Below are 27,547 nucleotides of genomic sequence, written 5' to 3'. Positions count from 1 at the left end.
CTTTGCTATAGTTGTATTAGCTGCCATATGTAGCATGAGAGTAATTGTGTCCATAGAGCAATGACAGTAGAAAAGAAAAAAATGAAAATTTTAAGTAATAGTCATTACTGTATGCATTTAAAAGTCCATTCTGTCATGTTACTGCTGCTAGTATAGTGTGACACATCAGATTCCTCATTTTCAGGTTCTTATTTTTTAAGGAGTTGGACTCTTGCAGCAGTGAGTCCTGCCTCTGGGTAGTTCTGAGAGCAGTGAGAAGGGTTCAATTAATCCTTGTCTCTTCCTGTCTCAGAATTCTGCATTGTTCTCGATATTTTGCTTTAACTTATTCTTTTTTGGATAGGACTTTTTAATTTTCTTGTATGACTCCTGAACTATATTTCCAGGAGGTCTCTTCTGCTTTTCGGACAATAACTTGACTTGTTTCCACAAAGAAAATTGCTTCTTCAAATTGATGTACATAATTATTTTTTTCAATGGAAGAGTGCACTATAAATTGCGGGTAATAATAATCTTTAATGTTTGTACCCTACAGTGTTTATGTGAGTTGGGAAGCCTTCTACTCAATTAAGTTTGGGGTTAAAACCCCTATATATTAAGGCCAAGAGTGCATCTAAATAAAAGCAATTAAAAAGATTTTGGCAAGTGCTGATAATGGATACTTCTCAAATGTTTTTGGTGCCCTCTGAAAAAAGAAATGGATCTTGTTCTCTCTCATTGAGGAGGAAAAGCATACTGCATTTAGCCTGTTGGATTAGAGGAGGAAGGAAAAGCTCTGAAACTCATTAATGGGGGGGTAGTTTGGTTGAAAGTGTGGAATGCATTACAAATTGCTGTTGATTATTTCAGGATTCTCAGATTCGTCAGAGTACAGCTTACAGTTTACATCAGCCTCAGGGAAACAAGGAGCATGGCACTGAACGGAGTGGCAGTCTGTACAAGAAAAGCGATGGGTAAGTACTGCTGGAGTTTGCTGGGAAAAATATTAGGTGCTAAGAGCTCAAGCAATTCAATACAAAATATATTTAAAACTGTCACCTTTTTTTCCCCTTTAAACTAGAATCAGAAAAGTGTGGCAGAAAAGGAAGTGCTCAGTTAAAAATGGTTTTCTCACAATTTCCCATGGTACAGTAAGTATTTGTTTACAGTATTTTATGTACATGGTTGCTAATACAGAAAGGCAAGCTCTGCTGGTCTATATTTATAATTTGGAATTAGCTAGATTCCTGATGCAGTGTTTTGAATATGAGGGATATCTTTTTTAAGGCAGCCTTTTAGAAATGTATCAAGACATACACAGTATCTAAAAATACAGCTATTTTAATGTTTGTGACTGTTAATGGGAAAAAAAGGCTTTTTTAGTGACTCAGTTCCTGTAAATGTTCATATTTTACCAGGCTACCTAGAAATACAAATACTTTTTTTTTTTTTTTTTAAAGATATGGTTGGGCATTAAGCCATCTTTTAGATATGAGTTAAACATTTGCAAGATAAACTGAGAGTGTGTTGAATCTCTTTTCTCCCCCAGATTTGCTGCTGTGTGGTAGTCTGTTAGCTCCTTAGGAGTAGCTGTTGGGGAAAATCAACTCTAAAAACAACTTCTACCAGAATGACAGGAAATAGAGAATTACAAATCCCTCTTTATTACTGCTACCAGTATTTGAACACATTAACTATAACTATTAAACATTTGTTAAAATTTTAAATCTTTATGCTGTCACGGTTTGGACCTTTTGCACTTGGCTTTAAACTTGGTTTTGCTTTCCTGTAACATTTTTTAATATTGTTTCCTCAAAACTTTTAAGAAAGTTTCTTTAGGCAAAAAATAACTCAGTTGACAGTATTTCTCATTCTTGGTCTAATAAACAGTCCTATTTCTTGGTCCCATTATGAACTGTTCTGTTCTTCATGAACTGTTCTATTCTTCATCCTGTTATGCCTGTTGCTATGACTACAAGTTGACCCTGGCAGCAAAAATGAATCAATCTCTCATTTGTGCATCTAACCACAAATCATTATCAGAATTGATAATCAGGAGTTAAGGAGGAGTATAAAGCCAGCCCTGCAAAGCAGAGTCATTACTATAGCTTTGAAATTATCCCCTTGTTTATTCCTCTTCTAATTTGGGTGTGTTGGAGTGTGTCTTTGTCAGAGAATAGTCTGTTGGTGTATTCCATGCTGGTGTCTCCATGTGCTGTGGTTGTGCTTGATATTGCACATGCTGTACTGGTACCAGTAGGAATGTAGTTGGGGCAGCTCAGAGCTGGCAGAGGCTACAAAATCCGCTTGTGGAGCAGAATTTGAAAACCTTCACTTGCAAGTACAATTACTGAGTCTATCAAGATACTGTTTTCTTCTCTTTTTATAAGCTGTCTACCAGATGTTCTGGCATTTTTAGAAGCAGTAAGTTCCCACTGAAATCAGTGGGGCCATAGCTGGAAATCAGTTCCTAAGGCAGATACTCAAATGTTAATTTAGGTGGGTGGGTTTCACAGGTTTGGTCTCAATGTTTTTATATTACAACATTAGAAAAGTCCCTTATTGTTTTAAAATACACTCCTAAAAGGTATTGTCACTTATTTGCTCACTTCCCCCTTATATATTGATGGCAGCTTTATGTAAAAAATTATTGAATGTTTCACAGACACTGAAACAGGTAGAAGTGATTTTTGTTCGTTAAAAATTTTCTGGGCTGCTCTAAATGTCTTCCAAGAATTTGGAAGGAGCAACATTGATTTCCAAGCTTCTCAGGGTTGATATCTCCTGGTCTCTGAAATATGATGTGTTTCTCTCATCCCAGCAGTTCATCAAAATCTCAGAAATTCAGTTGTCGGTTTTGTTTTCTTTATCAAATACAAATTTGTAAATGCTTTTCCTTTAAAGGCTAAGTGTTTTTCATGGATTTCTCTTTGGTCATGTAGCCTCTCTTTATGAGGGACTACTTTGTCGGTCTCTAGAACAACTATCTTCAGGCGATTGCAGGTGCTTAAACTTGCCTGCCAAGTGCTCTCCTGATGAATGGAGAGAATATGTTTGGTTCTCTGTCAGTCACCCAGCTGTGACCCTGTATGTGCCTGGCTGCATAGGCATACAGAAGTTACACTTTTAGACAACGAAAAGCTTTGAAGAAATCAGCATTCATACATTTAACATATATGGATGAAAAAACCATGATAGAAGCAGACTGAAACATGTAATTAGGAATTCCTAAGCGCTTTCCAGATCAAGAAGTCACAAGGCAAAAAGATTTCAGAAATATCAGATTCCTCAAACTGGATTTGTATTTAAAGAACATTTGCTGGTTGTCTGCAAAGAAAGGAATGTAAGAGAGACTCATCATCGAACCTTTTTTTGTTGTCATTTCTTTACTGCTGAATACTATACCATGATGATTAATAGGACAATCTGAAGGCAAAACAATCAGATTTCATGTTTTTATCCAGGAGTTGATCACTTATAACCAGAAAAAATGCATGATGAAATCAGCCAACCAGTCTGTTAAATGGACATATTTGCTCATGCCTTTTGTAAAGCCAGCTCTGTATCATGGCACTCCTGCATTGTCTCAGAGGCCTAACTTTTTGATTCTTTCACTTCTTTTTTTTGGTAGAATAGATTATGAGTCAGTTTTGCTGGATAGAGGGTTGCCATTTCTGCAGGAAGGAACATGAGTTGATGCTCAAGTCTGTGTATGGCATGAAAGGTGGCAGCACATCTTTTCAGGGTGTTGACATGTTAACATGGGTGTCCAAAAACTCAGCAGTAGTCTGAAATTTAATTGTCTAATCAGAGACTCAATCAGGAAAGTGAATTTCAGAGGTTTCAAACAAGTAGTGTAATAGTAGTTACATGTTTGTTAGTGTTTTCCATGCCTAGTGTCTCCTAATCCTGCCAAGTGTCTGAATTAATGTGGCTAAAGAGCTCATACAGCCTTAACTCCCTTTGTCTTTAAGCTTCAACTTCTCCCCAAGCAGCACCTGCCATTTGGTGGAAGTGTGTTGTCCACAAGCAGCAGGCACAGGTCAGGGAGGCTGCCGGATGGAAACATGAATGAGGTGCTATCAGCCATATGCAAAGGGTTTTTAATACCTTTGTTAATGCTGACTTCAGGTTAGGAGTTCCTCAGATAAAAGCTCAAGAATATGTATGGATTCCAAGATAAGCATTTTTCGCCCAGGATATGTTATTGTTGTTGCAGCCATTTCTTTGGGTTCTCAGATTGTGATACTGAGTTCTTCTGCTGCATTCTTCTGTCCAGAGGGGCAAGTCCTGTGTGCACTGGTCCTTCAGACCTCTCTGAAGCATTTTACTGCATTCATTTACAGCTTCATATTTCACAAGTTAGAGAAAACTAATTAGGTCCCAAATGCACTTCAGATCCAAAGTCCTGGGGCGAGGGGATTCTCTCTTAACTTGAATTGCATTTTTACATTCTCATAGAGCCTGTGAGAAAGGTATATATGAGTTGCCCAGTGTCTATATAATTAATAATTGATAAATATTTGTATATATTCATATATAATTTATAACAAAATAATTAAAACTGTATACATTTTACTACTAAAAAGAAGCCTGGAATTTGAAAAGCTATTTATTAGGCAGAGCGTACAATGCAGTTGTCAATAAATTGTCATCTTGCTGCCTCCAAAACCTCTCTTGGGTATAATTTGTTTTACATTGCCCAGCAAGTGACCTGCACGTTTATTGTTTCAAAGCTTGCATGACTTTGTTTTGTCTGCTGCTTGTGCTGGGCAAAGCATGAGCCTGCTATTTTTCAAGGACATCATGCTTCTTTTTTTTCTAACAGGGAAAAAAATACATAATTGTTTCCTTGCTTATGTTTGTCCATGGTTTTGATTTTTTTTTAACTGTTCTTCAGATATAATGATACTATTATTTTTTGGCCAACTACATTGTTTTATCAGACTGTTTGAAGGGAATCTGTAATCTTTTGACTTGTCCCTTGATTTTTGGAATTAAATGTTTTCATTAATAAATTTGGATGAGATTGTGAGAATATGTACATTTCTTATGATTCATTGCAAGTTAATTACATTATGTGATAGTACAGCTTCATTTGATAGTAGTTCTTGTTTAGATGTTTAAATCTTATTTTAGCAACTCAGTCTATTAATATTGTTAGAATGCAACAATAAGTGTGGTAATGTGTTCGTGGATATTGCTATCTTTATGATAGTCCTTTCCCAATAGTTTAAAGTACTATTTTTTAGATACTATTGTCTAGAGCAAAGGTTCACTAGTTAAATCTGCTTTCTGATTTAATTATTCCGAAAGAAGAGTGAAACAAGTTATTAATTGTAGGAAGTGAAGGCCATTCCTCAAGTCAAGGTTGCAATCATACCTTTCTAGGTCCTACTCCAGGTCTGTAGAGCAGGTAGGTTAAGGGAAAGAAGAGGTTAGTGCAGAGGTGCTATTTGAAAAGTCTTTGTAGCCTTTATGAGTCTTTCAAAATGCAGGTTCCTTGTGAATTTTGCTCTTAGTAGAACATTGTCACTTTCTATTCAAAAAGGAACTGAAATACCTGAGAGAAACTTGACTAGAAAACATATATCATTATAAAATACACTTTATTTCACTAGATTTTTTTAGTAATCAGTTAGCTCAGTTTACTTTTACATATGTTTGCTGCAGGACTTCTGTGCAAACTTCTTATTTTCCTTCACTTATGTCCCATTACTAATTTAAAAATTCAGCATTTGTTCTAAACTGGTTAATTGGGGACCCCTTAAAGATATTAGCAGGAGTCAAAATGGTTAATTATTGAAAAGTAAACAAGTAATTTTTTTAAATTGAATGTCTGAGTGTTAGGGGATTAAATGTAGGGATGAACCTGTCTCTTTTTCATATCCAGTTGCTTTAGGTAAGTGTTCCTGGTTACTGGTAATTGAAGAGATTCTACCCTTCTTCCTTTCAAAATTGTAGTGTCTATCCAGTTTCCAGTAAACAAAATAGTCAAATACAAGTGGTTTACGAACCATGATGCAGAAGAAAACATGAATCAAAACCTGGGGACCTTAAAAATTAAACAGCCATTTGTCAAGTCTTTTTGGCCAGCGGGATGTTATCCTGTGTTTTCAATCTGCCGGGCTCAGTCAGTATGGATATACTAAAATGTATATGTTTTATCTTCAAATAGGCTAACCGACCTCCAGCAAAGCTCAATCTGTTAACCTGCCAAGTGAAAACAAACCCAGAGGAGAAAAAGTGTTTTGACCTCATTTCACGTAGGTTTGTTGTTCAGGTCTTTTTACTTGCAGCTCATAGCAGAATTTTGCATTATTTCTGTAGATGTGTCAGTAATCCACTTGAACATTTTTGCCATTGTAGAATGCTTCCCTTTATAAAATGCTCTTCCTTTGACAATTTGACATTTCAGTTATTTTAGCATAATGCAACTAACTGTGTCTGTTTCTTTGGAAAACCACTTGTTTTTGAAAGTTGTCTTCATACCTTTTTTCTATATAATTTTTTGCTGTCTTACAGCAGAGTAACTATTTTTTGCTGTGACCTCACTCTTCATGCTGAAAATGTCCTAGCTGATCATCTTGAAAAGTTACACCTTTTGCACAAGATCAAAAGATGCTTTTAAAACTTTTTAAAATTTAACTCTGGCGGTTACTATGCAACTGTGAAGAAAATACTGAAAACATTTTTTGGTTTTGTTATCTGATAATAGATATAAAGGTGAGATAAAGAATCTACATGTTAAACCCACCAAAACAGAATAATTTTTGTGTTGGAAGGGGATGATACGAAATTGTGTAGTAGAATGTTTCCTTTTTTTTCCTCACTAGGATATTTTACTGAAATAGGTATCTCAGATTATCTGGGGAGAAGAATACATATGTATTCCTCATTTGTTCCTTTATTTAAGGAACATAAGCATGAAGTTCTTCTGCATTTGTAAATATAAGCTGTGCTGCTTATGTGAATAGACTTGAATCCTCGTGTGCAACACACAGCTGATAAATTTCTGCTCAACCAACTGGGCTTCCCTCTTTACTTTTGTGCTTTCTTTCTTTGTTGATGACTGTGTCATGTTTTGCCCAGTATCAGCTTATTGCAATGTTATCACACACTTGACAAGGCATAACTGGCCTCTTAGCCTTCTCCAGATGACTTGTTCACTTCATTTTACTGGAGAGTTAAAAAAAACCTCCTTGTTCTTTACAAAATGTAAATTGCTGTTATCATCGCAAGATAAAATCTCTTTAGGTAGCACTTTCCTTTCTGTTCTTTCATATGTCTTCACTGTCTTAGTATTTTCCATGCTTGAAGCTATCTTTTAATACCTTTTAGCCTGAATATTTTTCAAACTTTAGAAGTTTTTGCCTTACAATATCTTTTTGCCAGTAGCTTTACCTCAACTATTCTCTCTCCAACTCGGTCATTAAACTGTATCATATCTCATTTGCTCCACAGACTTAAAATGTATTATGCTTTTTTCTCTAGTAGTACAGTATGATGACAATGCTTAGAATTAGAAAAACAGTAGTAAACTGGAAATTGTGAGCTTGGTTTAATTGAAACAGCTTGGGTCTTACGCTGGTTGTAGTTTGGACTTTGTGTCTGGCAGATTTGTTTTGCCATTTGTGATTACTGGGTTTTAAGAACTCATTTGATCAAATCTTTCTTACATACACAGATAAACTCAAATAGGGACTCTATATTTTACTCCCCTTCCCCCCAGCAGAACTTTAAACTTGTGATTACGGAGGTTATATCCAGAACATGGAACATTTCCTTTGCTCTCCTGCTGCTCATGCGATAAAAGCACAGCACTGAAGAAAACAACTTCTGTTTAAAATGCAGCAAGCCACCTTATGTAAACATGGATGTAATAATAGATAAACTGTAGGTAGTAAGGTGAAACTTGTTAAATAGACATTTTTTCTGTCAACACACTCCAGTGATGAGAATAGAGACCTCAGGAATCAATTAATTTTAGATTTCATTGAGAGATTTCTGCAAGATGAGTTTTTCAATAATTTTTTTTAATCAGTATGTGAATTATTTATTGTGCAGACGACAGAACATACCACTTTCAAGCAGAGGATGAACAGGAATGTCAAATGTGAGTTACTTTGATAATTTTATTTTTGACACTGGTGTTCTACTGAGACTTACTTTGAACTTCAGAAGTGCCAAAATACTTAATAGCAAAATATTACTGCCATTTTAGATGGACATCTGTGCTACAAAACAGCAAAGAGGAAGCTTTAAATAATGCATTCAAAGGAGATGATAACACAGGAGAAAATAATATTGTCCAGGAACTGACAAAAGAAATTATATCTGAAGTCCAGAGGATGACTGGAAATGATGTTTGTTGTGACTGTGGAGCACAAGGTGACTCAATTAAGCATATTGTTAATTGGTAAAAATTCTTTGTCTCATGAGAATATTTAAGCTAATATTTTATGCTTTCACTTTTACTCATTATCTCACAAAAATTATACACATAGTAGAATATGCTAACAATTTAATGGAACTACTTGGAACTACTTTAGTGAGATTGATTTGCTATATGCTTATTGTCAGAGGGGAGAAGTTACTAAGAAGCTTATTTTTCTGCTATGTATTTTGCTAATTGTAGCTTTTGTTTACATAAATCAAATGAAGTTACATAAAATATGGGTTAATAATATAAGATTTAGGTAAAACTGAGCAGCTTCAAGTAAGTTACTTGAAGCATTTTCTTAGTACACTTTTTTTTTTTTTAATCATGTTTGACTAAGTGAGACAGGGAATATGTCTGTATGTCTAAGGCTGTACTCATTTTGAGAAGAATGCGCCTGCTGACTATGGTTTGCAGTGCTGGTTTTGTTGATCAATGAATTTCGACTTTAACCCTCTTCAAATTATTTTTTAAATCCTGCTGTTTCCTGTGTTCTTTTATGTTACAGGGGCACTGCAGGATTCAGGGGGTTTTGATGTGAAACTGTAGCTGAAAGCATCAACTCTGATGCTTTATGCACTTTACAAATCAATAGTTACTTCTGGCAGTAGATAATTGTGTAAGACTACGGGAAGAGTCAAGCCTGCTGTTTTGAAAAAGGAGAGTGTAAATGGCAACTAACAAATATTTATCAAACAAATGAATTACTCAGCTGTCTAAATCTTCAGAAATTAATTAATTGACTGGAAGATGAGGGAATGATGTAGTAAATGCAAAATACCAGGAGAAAAGACAGCCAAGGGCTATGAAAGAAGAGGGATGAGCCTTAGTATCTGTGAAGTCGTTGAGTGAGAATCTTGTAGTGTGTGCTGTATGTGCACTTCTGAATCACTTCTGCTTCACTTAGTCTAAAGTCTGTTTGAAGTACACAAGAGCCCCAACCCTGTAAACATTGTTATTTCAGTTTAAATTGCACCTGTATTACCAGTTGAGAATGTGACACTGTTATATTGGTGGTGGGAAAATGCAGTTCCTGAAAGTTGTTTGAAGAATGACATACTGAGTAGTTGAGGAGCCCCCTTGGATAGAAATGTCCTTCACAAAAATAGAATAAAAATTTTTGACTTCGCTTCTTTCAGCATTAAAACAAATCCTGGTTTTTTTTCCAGGTAGAGTAAATGTAAAGACATTAAAAAAAAAAAAAGAAAAAAGATAATTAATGCACAAGAATCTTATTTTGCAGAATTTAATTTCTGTATTCTACATTTTCTAGAATGAAATAATTGCCTGAATAAATTTTAATTCTGTGGGTGCTTTCTGTTTCAGATCCTACCTGGCTTTCAACAAATTTGGGAATTTTAACTTGCATTGAATGCTCAGGAATTCATAGAGAACTTGGTGTTCACTATTCCAGAATGCAATCGCTTACATTAGATGTGCTGGGAACATCTGAACTTCTGGTAATCAAATTGCTTTTATTAACTTAAAAATAGTACTGTAAAATACTTCTAACACAAGTATATTTTTGTCACTTTAGCAAGATGTTCCCATCCTGAAGTTGTCTCTGGATAAACATAATTTAAGAAAGCTTAATTCTTGACGTTTAGCGGAACCTTCTGGAACATACTGTCCTACTGTAAACTTTCTCTTATCTTAGAATACAAATTAGTAGAGGCTTCATATTTTCTGTGTTTTCAAGTCTTTTTATCCTTGGTTGCTTTTTAAAAGAACACAGCTGTTTGACATAGAAATGTGCCTCAGATTAAAAATTGAAGGACTTCACAAATACTTAGCCCATTAATTATTTACCATTATTTTAGAAGAGAACTTTAATCCCCAAAGAAAGAAAATGTATTCAGCTTTGCTACACAAATAAGTTACCACTTTTCAGCTGCTCTGTGGCAGTTCATACATGTGCTCTTACCCAGCACAAAGTATTTGCATTTAATGTATGAACTGGTGTCTTGCTGGATTATTCTGCAGTTACTTGTTCATGTACTAAAGCCCAGTTGAAAGCTCACACCCAGAGAAAGTACCTAATCTGTTTGTTACTGCTGACGTAGCAGCAGATCAAGAAATAAGGGGTCCCAGCTCTCATTTTCCCTTGTCCTCCCCTTGTTATGTGTATGGCCAATAACTGAACACGTTTATTAAGTGAGCTGTGGGATTTTCTTTTTTAACAGCTTGCAAAGAATATTGGGAATGCTGGATTTAATGAGATTATGGAATTCTGTCTGCCAGTTGATGAGATGGTCAAACCCAATCCAAGCAGTGATATGTAAGTAAAAAGCCACTACTTCTGAAAAGGCAGGCATTTAATTTAATATTGCTAAGGGGCTGTGCCATTATGGTTTGCACTGGCAGGCCATGGATTGTGTGTAATGTCTTATTTATGGTCTTATAGCCAAGGAGTAAACCTTTCTTCTGATGATTTGCATGTCTGTTTTATTGAGTTTTATCTGACTGTATCTTCCCTAATAGTAGGGAATATCTTACTAACTCTTTGAATCATGGTTTGTGGGACAGAAACAAATTAACCATGACTTGCTGGGAACTTTAAAGACATTCAAGGACAGGGATTAAAACCAAAGCAATTAATTTTGTGCTATTTGAAAACAAAATAGAAATTGTAATAAGGTGCATATTTACCTGAAAGATACAAACAGCATTTAGAAACTACGCCTGGGACCGAAGTCTGTAACTCTGTGGAATGAAGACAGAACATTTAACTGAATTCCTCGAAAGCACTGAACAGGGATGGCAGAGATACAGCAAGGACAGCTGCCTACTTGGCTGGATACTACTCATCATGAAAGAGCTAGTAAACAATGCAGAAACAAACCCAGAAGAATTTGCCTTGGCTGAAGCTGATTTTACGTTATGTTGACTTTCAGCATTATGACAAAAACAGCGTTAAACAAGACAGTCTAGATAATTTTTGACTGCCACTATTAATAATAATGTAGAGTATTAATATTAATAAGTAAAATTACTGATAATTTTACCATATTCTAAATCAATATAATAAGAACACTTCTAAAAATTTGTATTTAGAAAGATCATTTAGTTTGATAACTCTGCTTATCAAATTTGGGGCTATTTTTTTGAAATGAGAACCTGAATACTATCAAATGCTTTATAAACAAGAGTTATCCATTGATCCAATTTATTATCATTTACTGGGGTTTTTTACTTCTTGCCCATTACATGGTATCTAGGTGGTAAAGTATGACTTTGTTAAATGTCTTCTGTGCAATGCTGTGTACATCCCAAGAGCTGGTAAGAGGTTATGCCTTTGGGAGGGCATGCAAGTTCCTGTCTTGCTGTGATGGGAAGAGGAGTAGATGTGTTACTGGGCATCAACAGCAAAAAGTGGTAACTCGTGCTGAGTCAGGTGTACTAAGTTTTCATCTTACTCACTAAAAGCTCCAGCACATCCTCCCTGTTACAGTTGTGGTGAAGAGTTTAAAGAACATACTCACTGTTGTGAATTCTAATTCAAGGCCTCGATAGTCTGTGCAGAGTTATAAGATAGTTTGTGGGGTGTTTTTTGGGATTTGTTTGGGGGTTTTTTTGTATCCCATGCCTTCCATCCCTTTCCAGCATGTGTAGGAGTACCGAGTCAGATAAACATAAACCTGCAGGGCAACATAAACCAGCATTATAAAGCTTTGATGTATCTTCTATACATAGAGCTGGGTAGTCTTGATCTCAACATCATCACAGTGTTTGGAAGAAGAAATTCATTGTCTGTCTTCTGATTGGATATTTGATTCATTTTCTGTAACTACATTTCATACTTGAAATATGAGACTGCATGGTTACATGCATATTTGAAAAGAAAAATTACCACAATGAATGATATCAAATGACTTGCATGTATTTATAGAAATGCTAATGTTTCTCTTCTGCTGAAAGTTATAGAAGTAAATCATATTCAATTTCAGGAATGCAAGAAAAGATTACATTACTGCCAAGTATATTGAGAGAAAATACGCAAGAAAGAAGCATGCTGACAATGCAGCTAAATTGCATGCTCTTTGTGAAGCAGTCAAATCAAGAGACATTTTTGGATTAGTTCAAGTGTATGCTGATGGCGTGGATCTCACAGAAAAAATTCCACTGGCCAATGGCCATGTAAGTGTTGTAAATTTTATTAGACAAATTGTTCTAAGTGCAATATGCATTCATTAATTAAAAATTATTTGAAATAACATCTGAAACACTGTTCTGAATGCATGTCCTTTTAATGATGTAATTTAACAATAACAGAAGATACTAAAGAGTTTAATATAAAATTGTTTCCAAATACTATCGTATTTTAAATTTATTAAAACATTAAACATTAAATCATTCAATAATCTGTTAGTTTTCAGCCTATTTATTTACTTTAAAGGAATGAAGGGGACACAGTAAGTCTTCACGGATGTTTTAATGGTACCATGTTTGAATATATTGAAATGACATGTTTTAATTGAACTAATTAATGTCTTACTAAAATTTCTGCTTCTTCTTCAGAGGAAACAAATGTCTTTTTTCATTTTATTCTTAGGAGCAAGACGAAACAGCACTGCACCTTGCTGTTAGGTCAGTTGATAGAACATCCCTTCATATAGTTGACTTTTTAGTGCAGAACAGGTAAGTGTATGGAAAGCTAAATATTGCCATTGCTTTTGTGTCAAGTCACGCAAGTACTAAATAAATACAAATGCTTAAGTACTAAAGTTGTATTTGCAAATGTAATTTTATTCTTTGAAAATCTTCTAATGAGAGTGGAGAGTGGTTTAATAATTTAGAAAACTTAAATTTAATTACCTTTTTTCTTTCTTGTACTCCAATAGTGGCAATCTAGATAAGCAAACCTGTAAAGGTAGCACAGCCCTGCATTATTGCTGTCTAACAGACAACGTTGAGTGCCTCAAACTGCTGCTGAGAGGGAAGGCTTCTATTGAAATAGGTAAAAGGGTAATGTGTACTTAGATTTCCTATTTGTCATTGCTTCAGATAAGAAACAGTGAAGTTGGAATAAGTGTATTTTCTCCTCCATTTTTTATCATAATTCTGTAAATAAAATCTTCATTATTAAAGAATCAGTATTCACTCTTAAGTTTAAAATTGACATATATTACACTTAATTTTTAAACAGATTTAGATTTTTAATTGCTGTTTTGTTGTCAAGTTATATCCTGCCATTTCATGGCTATCATTCATATATATGTGGCATGTTGAATTGCTCCTGCTTGTCATGTTCAGAGGGGTTGATGTGAGCTGGACCTACCTATGAAAGAAAGAGATGAGTTTTCGAGTGTGTTGGTCTAGAACGTCACCATGTATCTGCAGGTTTGTCTTTAGTAATGGACATGTTAATAGTGACACCTCTCATCACACATTTCTTTTTTTTGCTGTAATATAGCAAATGAAGCAGGAGAGACACCACTTGATATAGCTAAACGTTTAAAACATACTCACTGTGAAGAGTTGGTGAGTATCGTGTCATTCTGTGTGTGCATTTCATGTCTGATCATTTAACAGTTTACAGGTGAATATTCAGTGAATATATTCCAGATGCAATAGTGGTGTACTAGAAATAGTTATATCCTTAGAAATAGTTATATGCTTACATAAAGTTACATGCTTTTAAGAAGAAAACTGTATTTTTCTTCAGATGCATCAGAAATTATAAAATTTTTGAGGCCGGGGGTGATTCTGTTGAGCTTTTAGTCACAGGTGCACAAGTAAGATTCCTTCAATAGGTTTTCAGGTGACACTAAGTTGGGTGGGAGTGTTGATCTGCTGGAGGGTTGGAAGGCTCTGCTGAGGGATCTGGATGGGCTGGATCGATGGGCTGAGGCCAACAGTATGAGGTTTAACAAGGCCAAGTCCTGTGTCCAACACTGGGTCACAACGACCCTCTGCAGTGCTGCAGGCTGGGGGCAGAGTGGCTGGAAAGCTGCCTGGTGGAAAAGGACCTGAGGGTGCCGGTCAACAGCTGGCTGAACATGAGCCAGTGTGTGCTGAGGTGGCCAAGAAGGCCAATGGCATCCTGGGCTGTATCAGCAATAGAGTGGCCAGCAGGACCAGGGCAGTGATTGTCCCCTTGCACTTGGCATTGGTGAGGCCACACCTCAAGTCCTGTGTCCAGTTCTGGGCCCCTCACTATAAAAAAGGCTTTGAGGGGCTGGAATGAGTCCAGTGAAGGGCAGCAGAGCTGGTGAAGGGTCTGGAGCACAAGTCTTACAAGGAGTGGCTGACGGAGCTGGGATTCTTTGGGTTGTTGAAAAGGAAGCTCAGGGTGACCTTATCACTCTCTACAACTCCCTGAAAGGAGGCTGTAGGCAGGTGGGCATTTGTCCCTTCTCCCAAGTAACAAGCAACAGGATAAGCAGATATGGCCTCTGGTTGCACCAGAGGAGATTTTGATTGGTAGTAGGAAACATTTCTTCTGGAAAGGGTTGTCAAGCATTGGAACAGGCTGCTCAAGGGAGTGCTTGAGTCACCTTCCCTGAAGGTATTTAGAAGTGGTGGAGATGTGGCACTTAGGGCTATGGTTTAGTGATGAATATGGTGTTGCTGGGTTCTTGGCTGGACTCAATGATCTTCAAAGTCTTTTCTAACCTAATGATTCTATGAATCTAAGTGTCCAACATCTCCTTGAAATCTAATTACTAAAGTACTTTTTATGGGTGAAGACCATGGATTAAGGCCATTATCTTGTTGCCCAGATCCCCCCCCCCATATTAGGGGGGATCAAGGATTCTCAATAAGTGACTCTGATTCAAGAAAACTGCCATTGCAGTTTTAATTTCTTTGAATTGCAATTTCTAAACCAAAGCAAATACAATGTGGTGGTGCTTATCAGAAAATGGAACGTGGATCTACAATGGTTGATGAAATGTCTAGTTACTTTTGATTTATTCCTGTTGTATTTGGTAACACAGTTTAATTCTTTAAACTTACTTCAGTGCAGTAACTTTCCAGATTGCTGAAAGCAAGATTCTTCCTATATGTGGACTTTGTTTGATTTTAAATATATTGTTTTGAAATATGTACTGCACGTAATGTGTCAACAGTCTTTTTTTTTTTTTTTCCTTAGCTTACTCAAGCACTGTCTGGAAGATTTAATTCTCATGTCCATGTAGAATATGAATGGCGGTTACTTCATGAAGATCTGGATGAAAGTGATGATGATGTGGATGAAAAGCTGCAGGTTTGTGTCAGCATTATTTTTCTGTACACATATATGTGTAAGTGTGATGTTCATAATTATTTCAATAACTTTGCTTTTTACTATAGGTAAAAAGCATACTGGGAAATAAAGTTCTGTAGTAAAATGCAGTAGCTTGAATTTTTGTTTCTGAAATTATAGTTAGTCTTCTTTTTCCTCTTAAAACGTGACCATGTGGTGCCAAATTATAATTAGCCATGCGTTATATCTTCTTTTCAATGGAGTCAATAGTTGGTTTCAATACATCAGAAATATTTAGATTTGCTGATCATGAAGCAGATCTAACATGAACTGGGAAAATTGCCTTTACAAAGGAAGGCGCCTCAGACTCTCCGCATGTTTGTGAAACATCTCCAGTCAATGGCTTTAACTTTAGAACAGTTTATGCATTGTTTTGTCTTCAGCTGAACCTGTGCATTAAATAAGCTACATCCATTAATAGCAGGGTAGGGTCTTAATTCTGAATCTTCACATATAAAATAATTTTGATTTTTGTGCTTTTCATGCATGAAATTTTTTGTGGAGTTGTGGTACTTTTAGGTCCAGAATCATAGAATGGTTGGGGCTGGAAGTCTAACCTCCCTGCTATAGCAGGATCACCTGGAGCCAGTTGCCCAGGACCATGTCCAGATGGCTTGAACAGTGGTCATCTTACAAAACATTCCAATAGCACAGGAATTTCACTGCATTTGCAAAATTTAATTTCCCAGTTTAGGGCCCAACTTGAAAAAGTATTTAAGCACCTAAACAGACAGGTAACAAACTATCGTGTTTTGACACCTAAAAATGGCATGAATGTCTAGGGGACAAGTAAGTTGAAATTATGTATAGGTTACAAAATACTAATGACATCCTGAAGCTTTCAGAATTTGAAGTGTTCCATGTAAGTACTGAACTGGTTTTTGTTCTTTGTGTGTGTGGTATTATAAGTGCTTATGCCTTTTTTGCTTTCCTTATAAAGTACAAGGAATACACAGTAGACTTTATATTAGTCTTCAGATGTGAGCACAACATTTTTTGAAAATAGCTAACAAAAACTCCTTTTTCCTCTGGATAATGAAATTTGACTTTTTCTTTCTACAAGCACTAGCACTTTAATTCTTCTCTTGCAAAATCCCCCATCTCAGCTAGGGCATGAATTACTAACAGTAAATTAATAACATAAAACCAAGTCTTATGCGTTGGGTTTTTCTTTGTCAGGCTTCAGTATTTCTGAAAACAGTCTCAGGCTGATTTCCATTATCTTCATAGAATCTCTTTAAAATTGTTAGGTCATTAGACCATTAAATTGGCTTAAATGTTTTGGAGACTAATTTTGACATCAATAATTCCTCTGTTGTGAAATACCATTTTTACAATACTGTGTGCATAGGATTATTTTCCCCATGTCCTGTGTCTAGCCCAAGATAGCTGTTATCTCTGGTGCTTGACTTGACCTAATTAGCAACAAAAGGTGTCACAGGCTATCCCTTTCAAAGCACAATTTCTACCTTCTGAGAATCTTCTTAAGATTTTCCTTTAAAATTTGGTATCTGTGGAAGAATCTGAAATCCATGAGCTGCTAGATCCAGTTCTTCTGCATGAGCCTTCATACTCTATCCCCATATTTATGTATTCCTATATATTTTACGGCCCTCCAGATAATAACAATAGTAACGATAATCATTTTGATAAAGCAAATTGAAACCTTTAGAGTCTCATTTTTTCAAGCTGTAAAAGTTTTTGGTAATTTACTAGTCGAAATCCCTTTCTGGCATTGTAGCGGGTTGAGTTCGAAACCAGGCAGAAACACCAATTAAATGTAGTGGTTCTGGTTCAAAATATTTATTACTTACTTATTTTCCTTCTGTGAGGTAAGAATTAGGAGAAAAACAAAGCAGGCACAAACCTTAAACAGTTGCAGTACAATGAAAGAGTTTTATTACTAATAGAATTAAAAGTAAAGAGAAAATAACAAAACAAAATTAAAGCAAATCCCCCCCCCCCCCTCCAGCACTTCTCTCCTTTTACCCAGCTCACACAAGGGATAACAGAACATGGGATGTTAGTCAGTATTCCAGTTCTTGAAAAGTCTCTCTCTTATGCTTAAGGAAAAAAGGGTTTTCCTTCAGTTGCACGTGGTTCCCAAACTGCCACTAACAGCAGATCCGCCCGGAAACAAACAATCTGCTGTGTGTAGAACATCTCTCCCATGAAAAATCTCACAGTTTCTTCACACTGCAAAACATGGGCCATCACATGGGGTTATTAATCTTTTTAAGGATAAGTTATTTTGGCCTGCACACAAAGGCTTTTCTTCGCCACAAGTCTCTAACAGCCTCTTACTACTTTTATATAGCCTGGCATAGGCATTCTTCACAATCTTCACAGGCACACGAAGATACTCCATCCCCCCATGTTCTTCAAATGGATTAAAGAGACAAACAGTTTGTGGTATTACAGTTTCTTACCACGGCATGCAAGAAGGTTTCTTTTAAGCTGCGCGCCAGAATCGCGGCACCGCCCTCTTTTCTCCCGCCGCCATGCTCAGCTCCGTCCCACGGGACTCACTTCTCTTTCTCCCTGACTCTGAAGCCGCCATGTTGAAGGGTGTTCTTGTTCAGGCTTTACGGTGGGGAAAGCCTCGCTCTCTTTGTGCTGCTGGCTGCATGGTGTCCTCTTCAGTTCAGCACGAAGTGTGCTGGCTGCAGACAGGAGGCTCTGCCGGCTCCCGTTGACTCCGCCGGCTCCGCATGGAGAGGAGAAGGACCCGCCTGTCCCCAGAAGCCGCGCTGGATGGGTTTAGCTGTGGCAGTCCATGGCTGGTTTTAGCTGCCTGCGGCTCTGGGACAGTTCCCCCGCAGCAACCCAGGGTCCGTGCTGCAGCGTTGGGAAAGGGGGAAGGGGCAGTGGCCCCGGCCCGGCCCGGCGGGGCCAGGAGGCTCGGAGCCCCCCCCACCTTCCAGCAGGTGACCTCCGACAAAAGGGGAAGTCCCGCCTTTCTGTGCGGTTTAAATATGTAAATTGTGAGAAGCGTAATTGGTCTTAAAGACTGTCCATCAACTCAGGGTCAACCCAATACAGGCATGCTCTAAATTTGTTTTTTGATCTATTCTTTTCCTTGACTTTCTTCATTGTTGCCGGTTGCCTTCTGCATTTGAGTGTTCTTTTTTTGACTAGTCCCTGAGCTCCATCTCATATAGGAAGGTATCTACTACTCAGCAGCGTGGCTAAAGTAATGAAGCTCCTACTTTGCTGCCCACTATTAATAGGTTTATACTGCAGGGACTTTTGAAAGGAGATTAAAGACTATTAATCACAGAGTAGTGTCTGTGACTACATTGTTCTCACGGGTGCATCGTTGCTTAGGATCATATCAGAGTTTTGTTTATAAATGTCAAGCTAATGGGTTTGTCTTGCTGGTAAGACAATTGAACAGGTTTTGTAATCTATGTCAGAAAAGGTCATGTCTGAAATTTAAGTTCTTTTAGTCCAGAATATTTCATATAAAAGGGAGTCTAACCTAAAAGAAGGTTAAGAGAATTGAAGTGGTTTCTGCTGTTGTTGTACACTCTGGCTGCCTGGTCCTGCCTCTGCTTTTGCCTCCCCTCTGGCACACATTTGTCCCTGTAGTGAACTGCTTCAGTTTGGTGAGCCAGTGAAAAGCTGAATCATAAACATGAAAAAGAATCTTCTGCTGGTTTAGAAAGCAGAAGGAGGTGTGGGCTGAAACAAGTCCCAGAACTAAGACAGTGGAGAGGTCAGGGAATGGAGATTGTCAGCCAGTGAGGAGTGCGGCTGCTAAGCCAAAGTAAGGGTAGGGACTATCATACACATCGTTCTGATAAATCTTGGAACTATAGTGCTGTGCTATAACACATCTAAAGGTTCTACATGACCAATCCAGGAGTAAGCATTGAATGTATTCAGAGGAAAATCAATTGCTTGTTAGTGGTACTGTTGATGTTAGTCTTTTTTCTGACTAAATGCTATTACTATAAATGGTTATTTTAATTTCATACAGACAGTATGTCAGTATGGCACATTTATCTAGCACTATTTCTGAAGGTATATTTATGCTCTCTGGGCTGTGGATTGTTAAAGCCCATTCCTGTACTAGTCACATGAATTTGTAACTCCAGCTGTTTTAATTATCATTTGATAATTGAATAATAGTAATAGAATTAAATAGTAATAGTAATAGAGTTAAATAACAGTAATGACTATGCTTGCTGTTGAAACAGAAAGAATAATGCTAAGTGCAGATGATTGCTGTAAATCTCAAAGACAGCTAATTAAATATCATTCAATAATGTGAGTGGGATGAGCAATGTTCCATCCCAGCTGCCAATTGAAGTAATCTCCCAAACTTATCCAGTGATACTAGTGAGCTAAAGAGAGTTAATGAGAGGTTTTGGCTACTCATTTGTTGTAGGCTGAGCTACAGGTAGAATACTTGGATGAAATTGTGTCTGGGTTTTGAGGTCATGATCATCCATTTGGGATTTAGCTCTGCTGAAATTCAGATGAGGCTTAAGACCTTCAGTTGTTTATTTAGTTTTGAAAATACTGCTGGGTATTTTGATGCAAGAAAACTTTACTTGATCCAGTCTGAAAATCTATATTGGTTATCTATAGAAGTGTAGTCTTGTGTATATAGGGATACAGTATTATCCTGTAGCAGTGTATACAGAAGAAATGAGAATATATTAACTGTTTGAAGTGCAATTCACCTTTAATCTTTTTGTTGTTGTTGTTGTTAGTGTGCATAGTTACTATGTCTTGAAGAGGGCAGAATGTAGGGTTTATGTTATGTATTAAAAGCAACAAAAGTGCATTTTAGAAGTCATTTTTCCTTTCTAGAAACTAATAACATTCTATCAACTAATAAAATGAGTACAACTAATGTGGTATTGATGAGTACTTCTGTTACTGTGTTTAAGCAACCCAGTCCCAACAGGAGAGAGGACAGGCCTGTCAGCTTTTACCAGCTTGGATCAAACCAACTTCAGCCTAATGTAGCATCCTTGGCAAGAGATGCAGCGAACATTGCCAAGGACAAGCAAAGAGGATTTATGCCAAGTATATTACAGAATGAAACGTATGGAGCAATACTCAGTGGCAGCCCACCTCCCATTCAGCCTGCAGTACCTGTTACAAGTAGTGCACCTCCTCTACCTCCAAGGAATATTGGCAAAGGTACTAGAAAATGTCATTGTAAATTAGAAGAATTGGATCATAACTCTTTTTAAAAATAATTTAATTTTTAGGTTTTCTCTTACAGTTATTTTGCACAGGTAAGTATTGGAACACTTATTGGTGACCTCATTTTATATCCTTGAAGTGAATCTACATACTTGTTCTGAGTTTCATTTTTGGTATATCTGCAAGACAGTACTCAAAAGTGTTTGGGAAAACAATACCTCACCAGAGTTAAACCATTTATTAAAAGGAGGGCTACAGTCAATGTAGCTCATCAAATTTTTTTGCTATATTCAATCTTTTTATACTTCTGTTTCTTGAAGATGTGATTGTCAGAGTTTAGTGTAAAGATAAAACTTCAATAGCGTTTGTCTGCTGTGAAAATTTGTTTAAGACCTGAGAGAATGGAGAGTATATGCAGAACATGAGATTTTAACCTTGCAAATTCTTCTCTTAATAAATACATGCTTCAGGGTTGTTGAAATAAAAGTTTAAGTATCGTGATGTGGAGAACTGGATGATTTTAGAGACCTGGTAGCTGACTAAAAATATTGGTGTCAGTTATTGGTTGTCCTCATATCATTAGAGCAGTGTAAAAGTACGTGTCTCATCCTGATTCAAAGGGTTGTGTGCTTGCAAAATTTACCATTAAAGCTGGTGCTGTGAACTTCATTCTTATCTTCGTACGTAATCTGTTTGCATCATAGTAAAGAAGCATAGAGAAATCTGCATAGGTCCTCTTTGTACAGGTCATATTTGGTGTGTTTCATTGTTTTAATACCTTTATTAATCCACCATCTTTCATGGAGGCTAAATTTATGTATTCAATTCGATTAAAGAAAAGTTACTATTAAACACACGGTTTTCTATGGTGCTGTAATTCAGACTCCATAAGAGGAGATATGATCAGGAAATGTTCTAGGCACACATGGGTGGCTTCTGCCTTTGGGAGCACTGTGCAGAGGTCAGAATGCAAGACTCCACAACCAGTGATTGTGCCTGAGATGCCAAACTGATCTTCTGTGTAATATGAAAAGTCAGTTATGGAATGGCTGCATAAAAGGGGCAGAAAAGCTGAGAACAGAAAAGCATGGGTTTGGGTTACTTGGAAAGGATAGCATGGGACTGGGGCAAGTTGAGCAGCATGTAAAACTTAACCAAGGTGGGATTACTTTAATCTAACATTTCACATGAACTCTAAGCTTAATATCAACATTTTTTTACTTGATGGAAAGGAATGTTGTCCCCACCAAACAGGAAAATTAACACAAGGAGCTTGCCTGGTTTTTTTTAACTGTTAGAGTCTGTCTCTGAATTAGTAATACAATTGAATAGTTACAGAGACTTTTTTACCCTTTGATATTATTTTTATCACGGCCAATCATACTGCCTTACTCACAGTTTGCCCTTGATTAAATGACACATTTCAAAAAGTGTTATTTTAATTTCATTCCCAACCCCAAACTTCTTGGCATCTCTGTAATACAACTCATGCCATGAAGACATGCTGCCTGCCTGAGATGATTAGCTCATGTTCTTTACTCTACCAATGTATTAGCCTATTAATTGATATATTTAGTTAAAAGCTATAATAGTATAATTGACCATAGCTTCTTGTTGATTGCTGATGTTGTTAATGTTATGCTTATGGTGTATTATTACTCCTTTATCCTCATGGCTTTAGGCTGTTTTCCAAGTCTTCTGAGCCTTTTATGCTTTTCCCTGCAACCTAATATTTGTTCATATCTTATTCTGTTTCATCTTTTCTTAATATGATGCTTATGTGCTGAGTAGGGAGAAATGGCATAATATGTGCAAAATACTGGCTTTATGAAGAAAACATGGAGAGTATTTTTATGAAATGAGGAGGCAGCTCTTCAGAATGAAGTCATTTAAGAGGCTCTGAAGAAGTACTTTGTGACTGTTTCACGACTAGTTATTATAGCTTCCTGCTTGAGTGAAATTCAGATTTACAGTTTCATGTTGTTTCTAAGTCAAAACTGATGTTTCACTTTGAGTCAGCAAAGTCATGTGCTCATGCTCGTGGAAGAGTGAGGTCCTTTTCTTGCAGTACCTGAGAAAATTACAGTTATCAGTCAGGGATTAAAGAAGGTAGCAAGACTTGCCTTCTGTCTTCTTACTGAGAAATCTGTGCTTTTTAAAGTATTGGCATATTTTAAAGTAATGACTGGAGACAAATTTTGCTTAGGTAAACTGTTAGAAGTTTCTGGGTGAAGTCTTGCTGTGTAATTTTTAACACCAGACTGATTTCCTCTCTGGCATTCCATCAGAATGGAGTGAATATAGTCGTTGAATATAGTACTGCTGAATATAGTGGTCTAGCCACACCGTTTCTGAAAGCACAGATGTGAATATTAACACTTCGTGCTTAGGGTAAGCAATAATAATAATGCAGTATTCTCCTCTCTTTTTAGTTCAGCCTTCAGTTCTTGGCAGTGGTATTCAGACAATTTCTTCATCTAATGCAATGTGGAAGACAAATTCATTAGGAGTGGAAAGTATAAGCAGGCAGAGGTCTTCATCAGATCCACCAGCTATTCATCCCCCTGTGCCGCCATTGCGTGTAACATCTACAAGTATGTTTCCACTTTCCCCTGTTTTCCTTTCTACTGTATCTAATCATAGTTGGCTTATTTTTCCATTTCCACAACTCATACTTCCTCTTTTGGTGACTGTAGCTTTGGCCTATTGTTCCCATCCAGAAACAAAACTGTCTTCTCTGATGCTCCAGTGAGGGCTGTATGGGGTAGTGCAGGGTCAGCAGGAAACACCATCTATTACTAGAGCTAAAGGGCTCATAATTTTATATATATATATATATATATATATAGTTTTAATGCTGCATTTCTCACTAGTTGTAAAGGTGAGTGTTACATGGAAGCCTGGGGCCACATCTCCACATTATGCTTGATTCTTGCAGACCATTGGAATGCAAAAGGATGTTTTAATGCACTGCCAACTGCTTTTGTGGTGAATTCAAGAATTCAATAGCAATTTTAATTAATTGCTAAACCTAGTGTGCTGTTAGTTGTTAGTCACAACAGGAATTTAAAAAAAGGTGTTCCTCTGAATAAGATTTGCCAGATATAACTCACTTGGTTACTTTTCCATGAAACACAGACTGCAGGCCTTGATGGAGCAAATAATACTAGCACTTTTAAAAATATATTCTGATCTACTGTTTTCAAGAATATGACTGACTTTGGTAAGAATTTTCTTTACTTGCACTTTAAAGCTTGAATAAATTTAAGTGCTTGTGAGCTCTCCACTTTTGACTAGGTGAAACAAAAGATAAACTGCTTTCCAGAGAGGTCCTTCTTCCATTACATGTAGTAAAGCATTTTTCTTAAATGAGGATAAGTCCTGTAACAGGGGAACCTGTAATGAGAACCCAAGAAAGAAAATGGTAAATAGAAATTTATTGCATGTTGCTGTCTAACTTTCCTCTATAGATGTACTTTCTCCAGCACCACCACCTCCAGTGGCAAAGACAGCCAGCATTATAGAAGCTTTGAACCAGCAATCAAAACAGCAGCCAGCTCCTCCACAAACCAAGCCAACCCCACCACCACTGCCCCCACAACCTCCTAGCAGAATCTCTCAGAGAAAGCCTATTCCTGGGTAACTGATGTCATTTTAGTTTTTAATATACTTCATCATTTTTAGTAACTTAGTGATTTTACAATATATTTATAACATCCAAGTCATCAATAAAGCGTGCATGCTTTTGCCAATGATGTGTTCTAGTGTGTGGGAATGAACAGAAGGCAGATGCTCAGGAAGCAGATGACAGGGATTCCTACAGGAAAAACAATATAGCCTAGTGATTTAAGGTTATATGACTTGCAGAATATCTCCAGAACACTTAGCTATGACAGAAATAAGGAACACAAAAAATATTCGATTCCTAATTCTCATCTAGTAACAAATTGGAGATAATGGGATCTAATGCCTGATTGTGCCATTTAATGTTCATGTGCTTTGCTTAAGTTCTGCTCAATCTTTTCATTTGTGGCAGAAGTAGAGAGACCTGGAAAAGAAAAAATAATTTTTAAAATTGCAGAAAACTAAGTTAGGAGGGACAAATGCACTGGCAAACAGGATCATATCCAAAGTGGCCTTGAGAAACTGGAGTAGTAGTCAAGGGAGAAGAAGGGTGTCATTCAGTAAGCAACCCTTGGTAATTAAGAACAATCAACTACAGGAATGAAGCATGGAGAACAATAGAGTATGGGTAAGCAAAAGTTCTTAGAAGAAGGATCTGTAAGGACATAGTAAGTAAGGCAGATGACCTAATGCTGTTGTAGAAGAGTTAAAAAAGATAGTATTGTTTTACCATAGCCTGCAAATGATAGGAATGAATTTTCCCAACTGACTCAACATCAGTGGTGCCTCAGCAGGACAGCTGTATTCAGTTTCGGGCATTGCAGTAAAATGAAATAACTGAGGTGGGAACCAGGGGAGATCAATAAGGTAATGAGAAGTCTAGAAAATAGGACCTTTGAGAAAATTTTGGATGAAATAAGGTTTCATTTGCAAATTGGGACTGAAAGATGAAAGCAGCCTTTGACCTTTAGACTCCTTTCTAGCCCTTTTATTGCATGGTATCATACTACCTGGAAGGTAGACACAACTTGTTGAAGCTTGCTATAAATGCTCAGACTAATATGGATACATAATTTTAAGAAAAAAAATAAAATAACAGCGAAAGGAACTTCAAAACTCAGGAGAAGACACAAATTGCAGTAATCGAAGCTCTATTATTTTTCTGCCTTTTTTAAAATTAAGTGCAACTTTCAATTGGTTTAATAAAAAATACAGAAGAAAAGTAGTATTTTAAAAGCAAAATAGCTGTCACCAGAATATACTGAAGACATGCCAAGGCTTCTCTAATTTTTAAAGTACTGTGTATTGCTTTTTGAGTTCTTATTTGTTTCTGAAATGGATCAATTTCTCACTTTCTGCACAGGACTGAGAAGTCATCTGGCTTAACTAACAAAGGGCAGACCAGAGGACTTGGGTCTCTACAACAACCTGGTAATTGTGGTTTAGAGATTTATTTTATTGTAATTAAGCTGTCATTAAAACAATCAAATAGAGTGTGTGGGTTTGTTGAGGTTTTCTTTAATTTGTTTATTTACCTTACACATTTAAATATAATCAGTACCAACATTATTCTTCTTTCTCTTTGTGATTGTGTAGGCCCTGCTGCCTCAAATTCTTTAGCATGAACAGAGCTATGGACCAATTAAAGTCAATAATGGGGCCACGTAATAAACAGAATCACAGAATGTTTGATGTTGGGAGGGACCTCCGCAGGTCATCGGGTCTAACCCTTCTCCTCGAGTAGGGACAACCAGAGTGGATCACCCAGGACTGTTCCCAGAGGGCTTTGGTGTGTCTCTAAGGATGGAGACATGACCTCTTTGGGCCACCTGTACCAGTGCTGGGTCACCCTCACAGTAAAAAAGTGTTTTGTGGTGTTCAGACAGAGGCTCCTGTGTTTCAGTTTGTGCCCACTGCCTCTGGTCCTGCTTTTCAGCCAGGTGGCCACCAACATATATTGGTGCATGGCCTGTTCGTCCCCAGGTACAGGACTTTGCACTTCCTCGCTCTAGGTTCTCCCCTGATGTCTGGGAGCAGGATTCCTGAAAACCTGTCTTGCTAGTAAAAGCTGAGGCAAAGAAGTAACTAAGGCATTCAGTAACTCGGCCTTTTCCATGTACTGTGTAACCAGAATCACATCTTGTTCAACAATGGGTCCACATTATTCTCTAATTTTCCCTTTGTTACCTGTGGATTTTAGAAGCCCTACCTGTTGTCTTTGACATTCCTTGCCAGATTAAATTCCAGTTAGGCTTTAGCTTTTCTAACCTCACCTTAAAACACACTCAAACAAAGTGGGTTTGAAAATTTTTGCTTGCCCTGTTGTTTGCATATGTCATAAACAAGGTGTCAGATACACATTTTAGAATAGAAAAATGTGTTTCTGGCTTGAAAATCCAGAGCTTATATAGTATCACTTTTAATTAAATTGCAAATTGATATTGCTCTTTTCATGTTAATAGAGTTCATTATTCAGAGTTCATTACTCATTTTGTGGTTTTTGTTGTTCAGAGTAACTGCTACTTTGGGACACAACAATAATGTAATCTCCATAAAATCTCTACAGTAAAGTTTGTGCAGATTCTGTGGTGGTTGTAGTGGAATTTCTCGTACCTGGTTTCCCCTTCTACTGCATATTTTATATTCATTTGTTCTTCTTGTGATTCTTTTTTATTTCCTCTTGAGATATCCCAGGGGGATTTGCTAATGGCTATCTGCCATCTGTGTCAGGAGTCTCCTGTGAGGGATACACCTTGATAATGATGGTCTTTACTGGGAAAGAAAGGTTCTGACAGCACACAGTCTGTAGTGAAGAAACGGGGGAATAGGATATTTGGTTCTGCTCTCATCTATTTTATCTCTCTTAGCATATCTGCAGTGTTAAAGGTCTTAGGTAGTTGTCTTTGGGAAAAGTGGCTTTTTTTGGTAAGGAAAAGGGTAGAAAAATTCTGTTCAGTTGTTTAGAAAGAACCAGTAAAAATTAAATACTCATGGGATGTAAAATGGTTTGTATACTTCTAAGAATAATTAGTTTGGTTTCATTGATACCATCACTCTTACTTTGTTTGAAAGCATGCCTAATATTTACTTGGTTT

The 27,547-nt window shown here is 37.0% G+C and overlaps 1 protein-coding gene across 5 annotated transcripts in view; it reads left to right on the top strand.

Moving 5' to 3' along the window:
• Positions 1-27,547, top strand: part of ASAP2 (ArfGAP with SH3 domain, ankyrin repeat and PH domain 2) — a 90,574-nt gene that overhangs the window by 55,450 nt on the left and 7,577 nt on the right. For 3 of the 5 annotated variants that reach the window (XM_042033041.1, XM_042033039.1, XM_042033038.1), the window contains 16 exons: positions 850-953; positions 1,061-1,130; positions 6,158-6,245; positions 8,047-8,095; positions 8,204-8,370; positions 9,746-9,879; positions 10,603-10,697; positions 12,367-12,556; positions 12,972-13,057; positions 13,261-13,376; positions 13,833-13,900; positions 15,513-15,626; positions 20,567-20,822; positions 23,261-23,422; positions 24,299-24,467; positions 25,816-25,883. In XM_042033041.1, the coding sequence (XP_041888975.1) occupies positions 850-953; positions 1,061-1,130; positions 6,158-6,245; positions 8,047-8,095; positions 8,204-8,370; positions 9,746-9,879; positions 10,603-10,697; positions 12,367-12,556; positions 12,972-13,057; positions 13,261-13,376; positions 13,833-13,900; positions 15,513-15,626; positions 20,567-20,822; positions 23,261-23,422; positions 24,299-24,467; positions 25,816-25,883 (1,936 nt within the window). The remainder of the gene's footprint in view (positions 1-849; positions 954-1,060; positions 1,131-6,157; positions 6,246-8,046; positions 8,096-8,203; positions 8,371-9,745; positions 9,880-10,602; positions 10,698-12,366; positions 12,557-12,971; positions 13,058-13,260; positions 13,377-13,832; positions 13,901-15,512; positions 15,627-20,566; positions 20,823-23,260; positions 23,423-24,298; positions 24,468-25,815; positions 25,884-27,547) is intronic. The other 2 variants (XM_042033043.1, XM_042033042.1) reach the window with 1 other exon arrangement.

The sequence above is a fragment of the Corvus kubaryi genome, unplaced genomic scaffold (assembly GCF_017639235.1).
Source record: "Corvus kubaryi isolate FWS band 111438036 unplaced genomic scaffold, C.kubaryi_AGA036_p1.0 37354, whole genome shotgun sequence".
NCBI classification, from domain to species: Eukaryota; Metazoa; Chordata; class Aves; order Passeriformes; family Corvidae; genus Corvus; species Corvus kubaryi.
This window is presented reverse-complemented; position numbering and strand designations above follow the sequence as displayed.